Below are 19,007 nucleotides of genomic sequence, written 5' to 3'. Positions count from 1 at the left end.
AACTAGCGTGTAATTTCTCCTTGCAGTATCACCCCTGAATTACACATTAATGTCACGAGAATAAAGGGAATGATTACCCACTAAAGAAAGTCTTGATTGTGAAAAACAAAATTCTCCTTATCAGCTTAGGAAATGTGAGAGAACAGTCTGAAAAATGTGCATTCTGACGTTAGGGTATGAAGGGTTAGGACACTGAGCTGATGATAAATTGCAGATTTGCCTCTGCAAAGGGAAGTTTTTGTTGAATTCCATTCGCGTTGACCGGGTGAATGTGAATATTGTTACTTTAAAAATTTTCATGCAGAATAGTGCTCTTTTTTTCCTTCCCTTCGCCCACACAACCAGTGTTAAAATACTGAAAGCGGATATTTTTTTTTTCACATCGGACGCATGTCTTGGACACCCACAAAATGTAAAAACTTGAAATCCCTGAGAAAAATTAACTTAAATACTTGGTAAGTATGATCCCGTTGTGTTTTCTTGCAAAAAAAATAACAACAACAAAAATGATAATTATAGGAACATTTTAGGCAACTAAAAATATAAAGGAACTGTCAGATGAGTTGGTACGCCCACAAGGAAACCGCCAGCTGAACGAGAAACGACACACTGGAGCATATTACAAATATAATTTTTTTTCTTAACAATGACGGGGTCCTATGCAAATTGACCAACTCTCCCTCCCCCCTCCTTTCCTTGCCAAGCCTTGAGTTTGAATAACCTGGGGCCTAAGTAGGATTTAGAGAAGGGAGGTTTTAAGAAATGTCCCAAAGGGGATCGAAAGGGTTTTCAGTTTTTCAGCGTTTAAAGGGATGAAACAATCTCTATTTTGTGGTTTTTTTCAAACATGTCTATTGAAGTTTATCGTCAGAAATCGTACGTGTTTAGACGTGTCCCATTTCAGTCAAGGGGGTTAAACCAAATCACCCGAACCCTGCCCCCCCCCTCAACTGGATCCGCCTCAGCTGACCAGAATTGATTTGGGTAAATGACTAACCATATTATACAAAAGTTTCTTTAAAAATTTCGAACCTATGGCCCGAAAACAACCACAACAACATCAATAGGTCTGAATGCTACCAGACGGACTGCAAATCGAGGTGTATCTGAAGATTACCGAATTTCTAACCATCTTTTTATATGCAGACCACATAATGCGTTCGTGGTTAATAATTGTCGACATGAGACGAACAAAATTCACGAGGGTTATGAGTAAAGCTCTGAAATTTGCATATCGAAATTAAATCTCGGTCTGAATATCCCAAAAAAGTTAAATCAAATGTTAATCGACTCATTTGTGGTATTTTTTCTTCTTCATGGGCCGTTTGAAGCGTCTTTTTATGAAATTACCGTTTTGCCGGAGGACATTAAGTGAAGAAAGGGAGACTCCCATGGTATGGTCTAGCCTACCCGTGATCATTTATGCCTTCATTGCTAGAAGAACTACTGAAACGATGTTCCAACATTATTTATCGCCTGGAGGAGTGAAGGATTTTTTTTTCGGTTGGGGGGGTGGGAAGGGGAATCACATGGTTTTCAGGGGGGGGGGAACGGATTAAAACCGTTACTTAACGGAAGAATCAATACAAACCCCCATCGAGCTTTGAAGGAAAAAGTCATAGCTCAATAACGCACCTACCTAGATAAAATTTTATTAAAATTTCAATTAAGAAAAAAATACAACACCTTTCAACAAATTAAACAACTATTGACCAAAGTGGAGGTGGCTAAAGGTGAATATGTAAAGTGGCAAGGTAATTATCCATCACTAGCCACCCACACTGAGGTGAATAGGCTTTAGTATATGTATATGAAAGCAGTGAGATTGTAGAGCACAACCAGACAATTTAAATCATTATTCTTGCAAAGATTACGATATATTTGGGCGCGAGTTACCCGGAGATGAACAGGTTTTCCAGGGAGTAGCCAATCAGAGGGCTCCTTCGACGCTATTCGATGTTCTAGCATATACTAATGCATGCAGACTACAGTTACTATATGTTTACCATTTTACGACTCATTTTATAGATCTAAGAGAGAGAGATATATATAACAAAAAGGATGGAAATAATATAATTGGGCAATTTTTTTTCCCGCACGTGTTGGCAGACTATAAGAGAATGGTCTCGCTACGGCACTTAGAGCTCTATCCATTCGCACATGACGCAGCGATAAGATGGGTCGCGGCGACTTTTATTATAAGTTAGTGTGCGTTTCTCGCCGAAAGCTTTGTCAGTCTCTGATTCCGAAGAACTGCTTTTGGATTGGCCTTCTCACTCTCTAGATCGAGAAGATAAAAATATTTCAATTCATACAGTGAGAATACCAGGAAACGAAAAAAAAAATTACTGGATTTTGAACTAAGACGAGCATTGCTCCTCCCCTCAGTGGCTTCAGGTCTGTTAAGTTGCCAGGACTTTTGAGAAACGCGTCCAGTTACGCTTAAAGGATCTTGTTGTAGGAAACCTCACGCTGAAAGTGTCAGTCCGACCCTTGGAGCTTAGGGCCTGGGCACTAACCATCTATCAGATAAGGGTGCTGCGTTAAACGGCGTTAGGTTTTAGATCAGCATCGATAGACGTTTGTAAATCTTGAAGCTCGTTTTGTATTGTATATTGCTGGAGCATGGGTAGAAAAATGACAGCGTTACGGAAAAATCTTGCAAAAAGTTAGTTTACACACAATAACAGCATTCCCTTATTCCCCGTGGCTTTGTCGTTGAGCGACGAAAAAGCAGTAACTCTTGCTCTAAGCAAACACAGAAGCCAAGTAGTAGGCTCCTGGCAAACGTCCGTGTACGTAAACAAGAGTATCAGACAAACATTTCTTTGAAATAATAAGTTTAAATTTCCAGCGCTTTCTACCTCAACCATATTTACTTCTAGCTTTGAAAATTTTTATCATTATGATAAATTTTGAACATCGAAAATTATAATTTTGGCATAAGATAATTAGGTTTTACCAACTGAGTTGACAATAAAAATTTGTCACCGTATGCCATATGCAGCCTAGAATAATTAGGGAGACTAAAATGACTAGCGACTAGTTTGGATGCGTCCTAATCGTTCCTTTCTACGTCGCGAAGGTGTTCTTGGAATTGGTCACCCTATCGTCTTTCTGTTTTACTAATGTATAGCTTTTTGTATAAGTTATGCAACAGATGACATTGGCGGAGGTGTTCGTGAATTGATCACTCAGTCTTAATAGATCTCTTGGGTCCCAACATTTCCTTTACGTTATGAATGAAAGGATAAGGTTTGCATCGTGCGCAGGGGCATTTGAAAGTTCCAGGTTGATCATTAGTTAATTTGTAATGAAGTTCTGACTAGTTTTGCCCATGAATTGTCGCGTTTGAATGAAATTAGTGGAGGTTGCGAAAAGATAGAGTCAGTCTCTGAATCAATTTGAAGTAATTTAAAGTTTTTGAGAATGATAGATTTAAATGTGTGGTTATAGAGCGATTGATCATGAGTGTTGGCACTAATTCAGCTAGGCGGAGTAGTGGTAAGGTGTGTATTGAGACACATTCACGCGAACTGAGTGGATTTCATTCTTTATGACAAGGCTTGCATATGATGACTGGGTAAATGATCGTATTGATCATTGGACGGGCGTACACTCTGAGAAAAACAATCGACTGCAATAAACAGAATAAACGAAACACTTACCGTACACTTATCTAGGCTTTACCCTCAAGAAATCGCCTAAAATCAGAACGGAAACGAAGGGGTTTTTTTTTTGCTCAAACGGAGCCTTCTGATATACTGCTGAGCAGTTCAAAAAAGCAAGGAGAATAGCTTCATACGCTGGTTAAGTGAAACCAATCGCTCGAGGAGTCTGCTTTGACTATATATTTATTAGACAGGAATACACTATGTAACTAAATGTGATTAATGTGTTTTTACTTTATTCAGCTGTTGCAGTATTTTAATTTAAACGCAGTTAACCTTCTCCGAAAGTGTCAGGATGTAACGATTAATAAATAATTTCACACCTTAAGACTCAAAACATCTTTTTGTTATTTAAATCTTCCTATTCACCTGCTCCACAGCTTTTGTAGATGCCAAAAAGGATAAGCTGTATTTTATTAAAACAATAACATGCACTCGCGATCGAATGCAGGAGTAACAAAGAATTCTCTCCACAAAAAACCATTTCCCGGGTAATGAAATTACAAAATGAAGTCTGCAAAGAGTTGCGACTGATTAATTTTCACTGCTTACCAAAGACACTGCAATCATCCCTAATTAAAATGTTCCAAAGGTAAATGAATGATCTAACTAGTATGTCAAACTAAACAAACAATTTGTAAATTGGATTGACTTTGTGGGAGAGCGCATAAATTACGGAAAGTTTTCGGCTTGCCACAAATTCGCCGAGTAAAGCACAAATGCTTCAGTTTACGGTGATAAAGAGAAGGCCGTTTTGCCCAGAGAAAAAAAATCCTGAACTGTTTAACTTTACAGTGATAATGTGCTTTCATTTTTAAAGTTTGACAGAAAATGTCTTCATCGTACACAGTATTTTTCGACGACTACTGGTTCAAAACAAGTCTTCCTAGTATAATCGTGTACGCCGTCGTTTCCGCGTTCACTATCTTTGCTAATCTGCTTCTTTGTGTGGCCTTCTGGAAAGATCCCTTCGGCGAATTGAGAACAGCTCAAAACTACTTTATTCTAAATCTGGCTATCGCAGATCTTGTTATGGGCGTCATTTCAGAGCCATTGTTAGTGGTCACGTATTGGTATGATAACAACCTGATATACTTCATTCATTACCTGTTCGCCGTTCTTGCTGGCACTTGCTCTCTAATGAACATCACGGCGCTGTCTATAGTCCGTTACTATGCTGTAAAGCAGCCCTTTCAGACGCAAAGTATTGTTAGTGAGCGTAGCGTGATGATTGGAATCGGCTTTATGTGGGTAACAGCTTTTCATTATCCCATATTACTCTTGCTTGGATGGAGGAATAACATGTTTCAGCTTTATTTGTATGTTTTTGCTAGTATCATTCCCACTATAATTTTTACCGGGGCTTATTTTCTGGTATACAAGACACTGCGTCGTCACAGTATCTCGCTGAAGCAGCTCGGAGAGGGAAAAAGTTTGGCTCTTAGCAACGCTCTCCGTACCGAAAAAGCAGCAACGCGAACAGTTTTGATAGTTCTTGTGGCTTTTTTAAGCATGTGGATTCCTTTTTTGATCATAGACTTTATTATCGTTCATTGCATAACTTGCAGAGACGAACAGTTTCATCTTGCGAGAGATGTTACCCTCTCGCTGGTTTATTTCAGCAGTGGGATAAATCCCGTAATTTACGCGTGGCGGGTGAATACGTTCAGGAGAGCTTTTCTGCGTGTACTGGGCATAACGAAACCATTTTCCTCGCACGATACATTGTGGAATAGACTTCCCAACACCAATCGTAATTATCAGTCAACGACCGTTAGTTTCATCAGAATTAAGAGAGAAGGACGTTTGGAAATAAACAGTCCAAGTTTAAAGTTAGAAGATATAGACTCCATAAGTGGTCAAATAACTCAAGAAATAGACCCAAGCGAATAATACTTTTGAACATGTGGGCCCTTGCGAAATATATGCTTTTTGTTGAGCAGTCACTTCTTGGGTATCTCCGAAAATTTTGACCTAAAAAAAGCTCAAATCATTATGTTTAGAGTTCAGAGTTCAGAGATGCTTTCTTTCTCTTCACAAACCAAAGCCATCTTGGGGAAATCCAGAGGAAAGAAGCTGTCTTGGAAAAGAGACCATGTAGTGTAATATGAGACCTTAAGTTGACTGCATTTCTTCAGAGGGAAAAACATCAGTTTCTAGCCATAGAAAATGAACAAAAATTGATCCATCAAGGAATATTGTAACCTCTGAATGTGTTATATAATAAAAGCGAAAAGCATACCTTTCATTTTTAGAGGAAAACGCGTATACAATTAAAACGAAACGAGTGAGGTGCACTCGTACATTAAGTCGATCAATTACTTTACATTAGCATTGCAGACATTACAGTTTATTATTTCCTGCCTTGAGACAGAAAGCTGTCAACGATTGTCTGCTCAAAAGAGTTGTCGCACTCTTCGTAACGTCTTTCTTCAGTCCATGATTTACTGGACCAGATGATCATTTTCTAAAGAAACCGTGTGATGCGTCGGCTAGCATGAGAAATAATTGGTTGGCCAGATCAACCATAAATTAATAACGGTGATAAATTGCTATAAAGAATACGGAATTGTTCAGCCTATTCAACGAAGAAAAGCCTCGAGAAACCCGGCGCGTTACTGTGTTCTTTGGAGATTCTGCTTATTGGGTCTTTAGAGCGTTTACGCAAGAAGCTTTTCGGTAACACTCCGACACCTCAGACTGCTGCCAAGTTTGACAAAAGAAGTATCACTCCTAATAACCAAAATCTCAGCGCCACAAAACCAGCAATTCAGGCTTCTCTGTCGTTTCTATTTCTTGTTGCGCAACTGACCTTAGTTCGACCTATCATTACATCACCATGGCGCCAAGCATTAAGTCAAGCTATTAACTCCCTAACCCCCAAGAATGACTAGTATCTAATTTCTCCTTACAATTTCATCCCCGGAATCACACATTAAAGTCATGGGAATAAAGGAAATGATCACCAACTAAAGAAATTCTAAACTGTTGAAAACATTTTCCTTTTCAGCACCCTGGGAAATGTATAGGGAACAGTAGGGAGAATTTGCCCACTGATGTTACAGAGGAAAAGGTTAAGGTCACAACCAAAGCTTAAATATAACTTTTTTGAATTTCAATTTCGCCAACGAGTACAAACTTATTTTCACCGTGGATATCATACTTTTATAACTCTTATTTCAAACAACGAAGGGCATCAAGCCCGAAAAAAACTCTTTTTAATCATCGACTGACCAACCATTCGACAAGTGAAACTATAAACGCCACAAAGATCTCGGGGAAATGGAACTCTGTTTACGTTACCTAACCAGCTTAAGAATCATGCCATAAATGACATAACCTGACATTTCTAACAGTTGCTCAAATTGCTGTAGAATGACCCAGAAACAGGCAGAATTTTTATTTTATCACCCCCTATCTCCTTAAACTCAGACAAGAATATTCATTTAATTTGATAATTTGATAGCGAGAAACGAGGTTCTTCGGCTATAACTGACACGCAACCAGCTTCTCGGACAAGTTGTGATCAGTCATCCCTAGGCCCTCAGCGGACATTCAGCCCATTTACCACGCACCGTTCATCATTTTCGTCAGGGGAGGAGTGGGTGGAGGATCTTGGGGGAGGGGGTTTACATGGTTTTTTCGTAGGCACGAAGGGGGGGGGGATCTGTCGTCGTCGAGAGAGTGTGAGGAGGGAACTGTAGAAAATTGAGTGCCAATTACTACCAATGACAGGGGGGGAGTCATATATATAGAACTTGGCAGAGCCATCTAGGGGGATCAGGTAGTAAAGTTTATCGTAACGCAACAAAATCCTCCATACACCTTCCCCTTCTTTCAGGCGATAAATAATTAACATTGAACACAAGCTGCCAAACAGCCCGCTAACGTCGTGATATGATGTTACAATTTCTGTTCATTTCAATCATTCATCAGCCAGCACAAATAATAATAATAATGATAATAATAATAGCAATGATAATAAAAAGCAACTGGCTGGGCTTTGACCGAGGTAACGGAGACTCATGCTGCATATTGTTTATAAAGCCGTTTTAACTGATTGTGTGGCGAGTACAACAAAGAGGCCTGGTCAGCCAGTGGATGGCAGTCAGACTCTTAATGTTTTCTTTCTTAATGACGCAGCAGCTGGTTAAAACACTAGCCTTTTTTACAAAAGGCGGTGATGACTCATGCATTAATCTAGAGTCGTATTTTGACCATTTATTGGCGATAATTTGAATATTTTGATTTACTAGAAGAAAACGACGCCTTCAAGTCTGGCGGTAGTCAAATTAGTTTAAAAATGCTGTGAGCATTTTCGCTGAGATTAAACCAACCTCACCACTGAAGAATGTTCATTTCGGTGACTGCACCAGTGAATCTCAAGTCTGAGTTGTGAACAATTCCCTGTCAACGGCATTTCAATAAGTTGGCCGGACAATTACGAGAGTTACGAAAGAACATCATCGACTAAACTATCTTCTTTAAACAAATTTGTCTTGTTCGCATGCAAATTTACATCGAGGGGGTAAAGTCATCCGCCATATTTAGAAAACAAAACGTGATTCCATTTCAGCGAAACTTAATGTGCTGCCCCTTAAAAGCATTTTCTAATTTCCCATGGAAGACTCTCGAAAAACAATTAAAAATAGAGCAAATTGGTGTTTAATTCCTCCCAATTTTCTAAAGAATATGAGTAAAACCAACACCCCGCAAAATATCATTTTAACAAGCAATACGTGAGGTCGGTTCCAAAAAAAAATTGCAGTCCCCTCTTTTTTGAGAAGGTAACCCAGCAGGACGCATTTTTTGAAACAAGTTTTTAGGTGGATAAATGCTGTGATAAGAGCGAATAGAAGAGCTTCAAAGATTTTATTGTGACTTGTGGGTTTCTGAGAATCTTTGCCGATAACTTCCTGGCGAGCAGAGCATAAAATATACCGGAAAAGGTGAAGCTGAATCACTGGAAAATAACTTTTGGATCGAAGCCGTCCTTTGATGTTTTTTTATTGAGTCAGAAAGCAAGGAAAGATTTTCCGAAGGGTAACAATTTTCTGTATTAACGAAATTGCGGCAAGATCGCAAGACATGTCTTCCTCATACACGGTCTTTTTTGACAAGTACTGGGTCAACACTAGTTTGACGGTGATGATAGTTTATGCCATCGTATCGTCGTTCACGGTCTTCGCGAATTTGCTTCTCTGTGTGGCATTTTATAAAGATCCCTTCGGTGAACTAAGGACTGTGCAGAATTACTATATTCTCAATTTGGGAATCGCTGATCTTATCATGGGCGTTATTTCAGAACCTCTGATGGTGGTAACTTACTGGAATAGTCACAGCCTTATATATTTCATTCATTATTTGTTCGCTATCATCTCCGCATCGTGTTCTTTACTGAACATCACAGCGCTCTCTATAATCCGCTATTTTGCCGTGAAGCAGCCCTTTCAAACGCAGAGCATCGTTAACAAACGGAGCGTGTTGATAAGTATTGGTGTTATGTGGGTAACAGCCATACACTATCCCATGCTTCTCGTTCTTGGATGGAGAGAAAAAGCATTTCAGCTGTATTTGTATGTTTGCGGTTGCATTATCCCTACTATAGTCTTCCTTCTGGCTTATTTTCTGGTATACCGCACGCTACATCGCCATACAATTTCGTTAAAGCATCTGGAACAGGGGAAAAGTCTGGCTCTCAGTAACGCTCTGCGTACAGAAAGAGCGGCGACACGAACAGTTTTGCTGGTCCTTGTCGTATTTCTGAGTCTATGGATTCCTTTTTTGATCATAGACTTCGCCATTGTTCAATGTCCTAACTGCAGAACCGCTAAATTTCATCTTGCTCGGGATATTACTCTTTCGCTTGTTTATTTCAGTAGCGGGATAAATCCGCTAATATATGCCTGGCGGGTTAAGACGTTCCGAAGGGCGTTTATCCGTGTACTGGGTCTTCAAAAGCCTATAGAAAGGAGCGTTTGTTTTTGGAAGAGGATCTCCACATCTGAGGCTTCCCTACGTTTCCGTGTTGACAGCTCTGACAAAATAACTAGGACAACGGATTTAGGCGTGAAATCAGAATCAGATGATGTCAGTGTAGGTCGCGTTAATGAAGCATTAGAGTTGAGTTAGACTTTTTTTGTTTCAAAACAAAACCCAAGATATCTTATGAACAGTCGATTAGAGAGTTTTTATGTCATTTCCTGGGAGGCTCCAGACCAAAAAAAAAAAAAAAATTCTACTCTTTTGTTTCGCATTGAGAATCACACGATAGAGACAGGTGCAATATTTTTTCCTTTTTTTAACGGTGTATTTAACAAATCTCTGTGAATTATGTAACAAACAGCAGAAATCTGATATCAACTTTCGACATAGTCGCGAAGCCCAATGTACATGGCAATTGAAAATAGTATGCTGTTGTTAAGCGTGCAGCCTTTGATGCTAGGAAAATTACGATAGTGTTGATGAAAGCTGTTATTAAATGCGTTGGTCAAGAGAAAAGCCGTTTGACTAGAAAACTAGTTAAATAATAATAACAATAATAATGTTTATTTCTTATATTGCGCAGTCTAGCATGCGATAAAGATATGATCGAGTGCGCAGTTAAACAAACGCAAGTGATGAAAAGACAAAAAAGTGAAAGTTCCTTGTGTGATCGGTGCCGAAGATATTTCGTAATATACCTAACATTTACCTTGCCATTTAAGATCATCATAAGGTATGAGATGTGATGAGTTAAGGCATCGAGTTTCCGGTGGCAACACAAAATAGTCTGTCGAAGTTAAGTACCAAATGAAAACTATTTAGATAAAGATAAAATTTGAGAAAAAGCAACGAGCCAGACGCCTTCCATCCTGTGCAAGTCTAAAAGGAAAATGAAGGGTAAAGAAGATTCTTAAGTTGTATTGATTGTATCATCTTGGTGGGTGTTCATCTTCTTACAATGACAACCAACGTGCGAGGCCGAGCCGTACGCGTATCACATCATTCAACTTATCTGGCTAATGGCGCTGAAACAGATATTTACATAAACTAGAAGTTTCGAATATCTTTTTAAAGTTTTTTTTAGATTTAACGTCCTAATTGGTCGTGTGTTTATATCCAAACGGGAGGGATAATCATCAAGGATTTGAAGAGAGCTTCGCTAAAGTAGTGCCTATTGCGCATGCCTGTTAAGCATCTTACGCCCCTGATGTCAAGCATTCATGTCTTGCATCTGTAATTCGTACCGACTGGTAGAAATATTCATTTACTCAGCTTCTTCTACTGCACATGCATGTAGCAACATTTCACGATGTTAACACTGTGGAAAAGGAAACAAGCAAACTAATTCTGAAATCTAGTGCAATCAAATCAAAAAGTGTGCTCTAATTTTGAAAGCAATCATTTAAAAATATTCTAGGAGTGATTTTACGTGTGTCGAAGGCTTTCATTCTCTGGACCTAGTTTCGAAAGATCTTTTCTTTTCCCACTTATATATGTCGTGAACCCAAAATACATCGTAGCGAATTGTTTCGTGCAGTTGGGAGAAGTAAAATATTTCATTGATAAAAATCTATAAAGATAAAACTTTCTTTGACAACGGCCCGTCGATAAATTTAATGATCCACTGTCAGAAATTTGAGATCCCGAAGAGTAACCAAACCGTTAAAAAATTGTTTCCAAATATGTTGAAAATCGACTTTGGACGGTACCATCTAAACCACAACTCAGTATTAGCTAGCCGCGCACGCATAGCAGTGGTGAGCAAAAATAAAATCCTTATTTGAGTCAAAAATGACTTCAATTGTTGTGATTAATTGTTTCGATCAAACGCCAAGAGATGGAAGAAAGAGGAGTGAGACTTGCTTATGTTACAGGTAAGGGGCCAGGTTGCTAGGCAGGATTCATAATGGCGGCCTCCAAAGTCGAAAGTTAGCACATTTCAAAGACAAGTTTGAATAGGTAAGATGAGTTGTTAGAGTCTCAAACCGTGATCAGTAAAGCCTGGTTTTTACGGCGAAGAAAGCACAAACGTAAGCACAAACACATGCTTAAGGTAAAACGAACGTCGACAAGCACAAGCTCTAACGCAAGAAAAAGGAAAAATTCTGACTCTCCTTTTAGTGCTTGTCTTTATGGTTATGTCAAAGCCGTTTTCACAGTGATATATAAGCTGTTGTGTTTGCTTGTGCCTGTGCTTGTTTCGTTAGTGAAAACCAGGCTTAACATAATTTCCATACTCTATTTAATGATTGACATAAAAGTTATACGGTTTGTGGACTACATTTCTCCTTTAATATTTAAATAAAAATGGGGTCTTATGTTAGTTTTTACGGTTTGATTGCATGGTGTTCCTGCACTCCCCTAAAAGTTAAGGTCGCGCAATTATTTAAATTCCACATTATCTTTATTTCCCTACAGTTTTTCCTCTCAAGTGTTTAATGAAAAAGGAAAAGATGAGTCACGGAGATTGTTTAGGAGTAATCAGAAATTTCTTCGACTTAAGTAGGCTATACCATACTTTTCGGAGCGAGAGTCCTGAGTTCAGCCGTTTGCGACCACTGTTATGCGGAGAACAGGATGTGCGTTGCGATAGTAAGGAATCACCTCAAACAAAAGACATTCCTTACCATGTAAGGAAGACTTCAGTGCCGGCTATTTTTACAAACTTGGGCTTGTCTCATCTTCCAGAAAACACAGAAGTGTAGATTTCCGACTACTAAAAAAGCTTAGTCTTTTTCTTGAATTTTACAGTCATTGTTCGAATGCACAATTAAGATGTAAGGTAAGGTGATGACTGTGAGCCGGCTATATACAGAGAAATTTCTTCTAGTTCTCCTGTACTTGTTCAAGCAAGGTTGGTTTATACATGCCTAACGACAAGGTACGATACAACGAATATGGCGCAGCTAACAAACGGTAATATTGTTGTGATTTATTCTCGTTTCCGGACCTTTTGAATTCGTCTAGAACGAAACGAAGTCTCAGCGGAGGAAGACTTTGGGAAAGAGATTTGTCTTGACTTACTGCTATAGAAATGGGTGGAATTTTCCTTACTGAGGTCTATCTCCTCTGTAAAAACAAGTAGCCGGTAGCACAACACTCTCAAAATATATCTCTTGTAAGTCTGGACTTACAACGAAATAAGGGAAGTAAAACGAAGCGAACACATGAACTTGAGTAGATTACAATGCATTTGTGTAAAAAGATCTATCACGATCAGCTTCTGTTTTCGATCTAAACGTCGCCAGTGCTATTGGATAAACCATGTTGCTTCTCCTCAGCATAATTTTGTGCAGCCTGAGCAAGCGAGCAAATGCCCTGCGGAACTGCGTGACTCTCCATGCGTAAAGAAGAGGATTCACACATGAACTGAAGTACGTTAAAGTCAGCGTAACGTCGCGCGTAACATGAAACGCAAACGTTCTGCATTTGGTACATTGAACCATAATTGAGTCAACGAGAAGGAATGGAAACCAGAACGAAAAGAATACCACCAAAACTATGAGCATCGTCTTCGTCGTGGATTTCTCTCTGGCAACGGCGTTTTTCAACGCAGCATTCCCAATCGAAGGACCCTGCTTGAGAGTCTGCGTATGTGCGCGAATTGATTTAAAAATCCCGCCGTAAGCCAAGAAAACAACCACACTTGGTAAAAAACAGCCCAATCCATACAAATAAATCTGGAAATAGGAATTCACCCAACCCAATAGCGGCAGAACTGAGAAATGGGCTGCGTAAGTCCATATTATCGCTATGGAAACTAAAATCCGTCGACGCGACATCACCTCTTGGAAATTCAAGGGCCTTTTGACGCAGAAGTAACGATGGATGGACAGTGCAGCCATGTTCAACAAAGAGGATACTCCCGAAATGATAGCGAAGAGATAATGAGCGAGAAACACCGGTTCGCTGTCGTTCCAATAAGTACCAATGAGCACAGTTTCGGCGGCTATCCCCATTAAAAGATCGGAAATCCCCAAGCTTACGATGTAATAATTTTGCAGTGTTCGTAGCTGACGATACGGGTCCTTTATGAACGCCGTGCAAACGAGCACGTTACCAAAGATTGTACATAACGAAATGACCACGTAAAATAACATGCTTGTGAGATTTGTGTGAAACCAGTAACCTTCAAAAAACATTGTTTGTTACCTCATACAATGTAGACTCTTTGTAGGTCTCGGCAGCTGTTGTAAACTGATCGAGAGTAATAAATATCTTGAATTGTGTGATGATTCTGTAAGGCAGATCAATGAGTCAGATCAACCAGTAGAAAAAGTTGTTCCCTCACTTCACGAATTAAATGCGTTTTCACCGCTTGCGTTGGGTTATTTGGCGTGAGGAATCGTTGACGATTCAGTTGTGTAGCACTTTGTCAGTTTTCTTGTTTTCTTAATTACCTTCATTCACCTGCGAAATCCGTAGTTCGATCATCCAAACACTGCAAGCTGAAAGCAAACGTCTGATATTTCTGATCACTTGGGGTTTTCAGATGCCGTCAAACGTCAACGAGACACTGATAAACGTATTATTTCAATTTTAACTATGGAACAATCCTCCTTAAATTACAATTTTCACACAAAAGCTGTGTCGCAGCAGGAAACAGTTTGAAGTTGTCGGAGTACAGAAATTCACTCACCAAAATTCGAATTAACCACAGGAGCGCAAATGATCAAAGCCACGCGGTTTGAAGGATAGTTATAAACATTTGCGCAGTACAATGTATTTCAATCCTTTATTTGGTATTATGAAACTTCCTGTTATGTTCCTTGACATCCCGCCGGGCCTTATTGCCGACAGAAGGGTTGGTCGTTAAAATCATTCCTTTCACTTAACTTGTCTGTATTCCAAGTTGAGATAGCGTTGTTTAAGATCAACAGTTTTACTCGGTATACCTAGCCATTTCTTTGTCTTCAGCAAACGTTTTTCATACGAAGAAAATCAGCACAACTCTGTGTTTCCCATAAACTAAACGTTGAGAAAAGAGGCAGGTGAATCGCCTGCAAATGAATTAGGAACAATTATGTCAAGTTAAAAATCATAGGTAATTACGCCGGGGATGAGAAAAAAATAAGATTATCGGAATCTTCCTAATCTAAAAATTAGGATTATCCTCTAGTGGTAGATCTTGCTTAAATACTATTACAAAGAAGGTAGAAAGTTTGTCCACATATATGTCGTTTGGAATCTGATTTCTTACTAGGACCAAATCAGCATTAGAAATTACATCTTTGGCTCCCAGCGCCTTCACGAGACTTCATGGGTTTCTCTGTATATTCGTCTCTGTAGTGAGCGTTTTTTATCATTATACCTGCTTCTGCCAAACGTTTACATTGAGAAAATGCGACTGGAGCCGGGGTAATGCTTTTTGGCAATAGCATGTCAAGCCGACAATGGCCATCTTCATTTTATTAGTCTCTGTTTTTTAATTATTTAAGATTAAATGAAAAAATGGAGCGATGCCACATACTAAATTTGACCATAAGACACATTGAATAATTACAAGTAAAACACGACAAAAGTTTATGAAATGAAAAGAAAGAAAAAATTCGGCTCGGCGGGATAAATCTGTAAGAGATCAAAGTCCGCGCTCTTTGTTTGCTAAGAGCAATGTATTTCCAAAATTCCTTCTGTTAATAACTTTTGTACGGTTAATTCTTTCAAGGTAGCTTCATTTTCAATACTATTCCAGGTACATTAATAAAAACCTTATGCTATAGTAACAAAACCCTCATTTCAAGCATTTTCTTTGGTACAATGTATTTGAAATTATTTTATGGAGAGCTACTCAAATACAAACCGAAAGATGAAAACATTGCAAATTACAACTGATCCTTGATAAAGGATTTAACTCTCAAAATTACTCAGTCTGCAAGAAATACGGAAAATGAATTTAACTATTTGTTTACTTTGATTATCGTGTAATACAAACCTGATTGAAATAACTCTAATTCAGGTTTTAATCTTAGCTTTAGCGCCTCTGTCGTTGCTGGGGACTTAAATATACGTTAGAGACAATTTTTAAATCCTGATTCCAATTATTCGATCCCTTTGTAATGTCCCAACCAACCAGGCTACAATGAGACTGTCAAAACATTAAATAATGCTTTGCATAGCTACTTATAGCGACATAAGCAACGAGATAAAAACTAATAGAAAACAGGAAGTCTTAAACAAAATGGTTAGTGTAATTCTGACGGACACACGCAACTGCGTTATATATAATTAAAGAAGGGACATTGACACAGTAAAGATGTTTCCTTTTTGAAAACTTGAAACAAAAGTTTAAATTCATCTAGGCTCATATTTTCCTCAAGCTACACGACAAGAATTAGTCGCTGCTAAGAATATACAGTTTGGCTCAGTTTATCAATTAAATCTTCCACAGCACGATAACAGCAAGAGAAGATTACCAAGAACTATAAATAACAACGGAAATGGGTGTTCAGTACGACTGTATATCTTGCCTTTTAATCAACTGATGCTAATTTCTAAAATTAATTCATGGTACTGAAATGTTAGAGCTTCAATGTTTTCCTTAATGATCAAAAGAATTATCACGTTACCCTTCCGCTCACACACAAAAAAGAATTTCACACAGCTTTTAAAATGTAAAATTCGTTAACTCGCAAAAGATACGTTCCGCAGCGACGAAAAACAATTTGAAAATCGAATTTCGCCAAATTCGACGAAAAGTTTAATTTAACTGAGTTCTGTACCAGTTTGATGATAAAAAAATATGAGATGAAAATAATCAAATGTGAGAAAAACTACGTTAAATTTACCATCGAAAGAACTGTCTCTCTCCATACTTCGAAATATTAAGCACGAGACAATCAAGGGAAGAAAATTATATAATTGCATCCTTTCTATTTCATTAATTTCTTTTCGCTGTTTCATATATTGTCATTGCATTGTCAAATAATGCACATTTGAACAACTCTAGTTACAATGGGAAACACAAAGCCATAACTATCTTTAATACAATGCGTGCGAATTAACCATCTGTTGTTTGATGAAAAATTATTCAGGAATCAACCGGTTACACATGCATATAGAATTTTTCAACTTCATAGTTTGGAGGTAAAGATCTTTAAAGCTGTTGGGCTAAGAGTGCACACACAGATTTGAAACTTCACATCTAATGACAACGGGTCCCGTTGATGAGCAATCAAAAGATTTCAACTGATGTAATATCATTCTGCAATAAATTTGGCCCTTGTTCTTCATACATAATTCAGGAAAAACTAACAACACATGGCCGAAAGGAAATAAACTTTGTTCTATAAAGTGTATGCTTGGTTTACCTTCTCGTCTTTGAAATATATCTCCCAGACAATCCGAACACCCCACGTTTTCCGCATATGTGGAACCACTTTCTGGTAGCTTTTGTTTGTTAAGTAGTTGCTATTTTGAATCAAATGAAGATTGTGGATATCTCCACTAGTTAGACATCCAATAAAGGAAGACCAAACCATGCACATACACTCCCTATGCGTTGTCAAAACTGAATCAGAATTTGTTTGGCTTTCACAGAGCGTCATTCACTTAACACCCAAGGCCATTATAAAACTGTATTTACTTGCTATCCAGCCGAGACGGGCGCACTTTGTACTCAGCAAGCTTTGATGTCATCATTTATTGTCTCAAATATGGCAGCCGTCTCTTTGGTAGGTTGGCAAACGGGAAACCAAACTTTGGACGTGATCGTGTTAATTGTAAATCTTGACATCATAGGTGAGAATGGAAGCTTTCCTTGCTGTGACGGAAGACATCAGTCTAAAGATATCGGGCATTTAAGTGATCGACTGCATTGCGTTTTTTCAATGACGCATGGTGACAGCTTGAATTGTTGACTGCAGCTGCAAAGCACACAGTTATGACAGCTTTGATCGTTCTTAGTGTATAAACATTACGCGGGTTTAATTTGCATCATCGGCTATTTTCTAACAACTGTAACACTTAAAGGTTGTATGTACCATGAATTTTATCGGTAGATGAGAACATGATCTTTACCGGAAAAATTTCAAGTAAATCGGTATATCTTCGATAGTGTCCGTTCCCTGTTGAGCCATAACAGTGGGGAAAATATTTTTTCTACTTGCAAGTTGTCATTTACTGATGGATCTTTGTTTTTCCGTTGTCGTAATGATTATTCTTAGGTAAACTTAAGTGTTCTATTCAAATTTAATAGCCAAGACTTCCACGCAAAGGACAATTTCCTCATGGATCATTAATAACCCTCATCAAATATAAGTAATTCAAGAGATCTATCCGATACTAAAGGCTATTCAATTAATTTTCTGAATTAAACTCACCCCTGTAGACGTTTTTTAGTGCATAAGTCTCATCGTATTCTCAAGTAAATTGATAGAAAATCTATGCTTGAGTGTGTCGTGAGACTTGAAGATCATCGGAGGACGGAAGCTCACGTTACTGGAAAGTTAACGTTACTTTTTACCATATGATTACGTTTAAAAGCTCAGCATGAGAAATTGTTTACACACATCCTAGCGGGGCTGTTATCTAATTGATTCATTCGGAAGTCTCAGACCCTTTCGATGAACTCTCCTCAGTCTCAAAACAATAATAATGGCAGCGCGCAGATAGAAACTGAGTGGGCCATAAATCATTGACGTGGGACTTTTCATAAAGTGCCTCATTTCCAGCCGGCCTCGGTTTTTAACTGAAGTTTAGTTAGTGAACTACCGTAATGATTCGATTTAGCGCCCTCCTTCCAATAAGCGCCCCCTTTCGAATAAGCGCTCCCCTTCAAATGTGTTTTTGTTAATAAGCGCCCCTATTCCAATAAGCGCCCCCATTCTAATAAGCGCCCCCATTCTTATAAGCGCCCCTATTCTAATAAGCGCCCCTGTTCTAATATTACAGCGCCTTCAGAATACGTATCAAACGTGGTTCATCTTCTTTTAATAGCCGATATACCGTACGTAATAATGCATTACAAAAACAGTGGTCTTCGTCTGAGTTTCTCAACTGTTATGTTCATGTGAGAACATAATTCCTTCAAACGAGTAATCTCTTCTTCAAATTTTGTGGCGATTGCTCTGCTGGTTGTTCTCGCTAGGAACGCTCCGGGGACAACAAGTCCGTTTTCCAGTCTTCTTGATCCAGTCACTTTGACCTGTACTTTATTCTCATGGCGGGCTTTGAGAAATGTGAATATAAGGAAGGAAATTACCATCGGCACAGATAGCTTGATAATTGACGCAAGTGACACTGAAGTCATCGACATCGAATACGGTAGATAAACTCACGAACATTCAACGTACCGTACATGTATACTTGTTACAGCTACGGTATATAAAATGAAGAATTCTTTTGAAAGTAACT

The 19,007-nt window shown here is 38.6% G+C and overlaps 3 protein-coding genes across 5 annotated transcripts in view; 2 read left to right on the top strand and 1 right to left on the bottom strand.

The window, feature by feature from the left end:
- Positions 1-4,435: 4,435 nt before the first annotated feature.
- Positions 4,436-5,651, top strand: LOC131791565 (5-hydroxytryptamine receptor 4-like). The gene has a single exon (XM_059108918.2). The coding sequence runs from the start codon at positions 4,503-4,505 to the stop codon at positions 5,562-5,564; it is 1,062 nt and encodes a 353-aa protein (XP_058964901.2). The 5' UTR covers positions 4,436-4,502; the 3' UTR covers positions 5,565-5,651.
- A 3,108-nt stretch (positions 5,652-8,759) lies between these two features.
- LOC131789081 (alpha-1B adrenergic receptor-like) lies at positions 8,760-9,803 on the top strand. The gene has a single exon (XM_059106158.2). It carries the CDS (start codon positions 8,760-8,762, stop codon positions 9,801-9,803), a length of 1,044 nt encoding a protein of 347 aa, XP_058962141.2.
- Positions 9,804-11,306: 1,503 nt separating this feature from the next.
- LOC131789969 (octopamine receptor beta-1R-like) overlaps positions 11,307-19,007 on the bottom strand; it is a 21,505-nt gene continuing 13,804 nt past the window's right edge. Inside the window, exons 1-2 of one of the 3 annotated variants that reach the window (XM_059107153.2) lie at positions 16,964-17,442; positions 11,307-14,656 (exon numbers count right to left, since the gene is read on the bottom strand). In XM_059107153.2, coding sequence (XP_058963136.1) covers positions 12,839-13,798 — 960 coding nt within the window. In that variant the 5' untranslated portion in view covers positions 13,799-14,656; positions 16,964-17,442 and the 3' untranslated portion in view covers positions 11,307-12,838. Of the gene's footprint in view, positions 14,657-15,588; positions 15,719-16,963; positions 17,443-19,007 lie in introns of those variants that run through there. The other 2 variants (XM_066162463.1, XM_059107154.2) reach the window with 2 other exon arrangements.

Source organism: Pocillopora verrucosa, chromosome 2 (assembly GCF_036669915.1).
Source record: "Pocillopora verrucosa isolate sample1 chromosome 2, ASM3666991v2, whole genome shotgun sequence".
NCBI lineage: Eukaryota > Metazoa > Cnidaria > Anthozoa > Scleractinia > Pocilloporidae > Pocillopora > Pocillopora verrucosa.
Note: the sequence above shows the minus strand (reverse complement) of the source record. Positions and strands in the feature narration are given on the sequence as shown.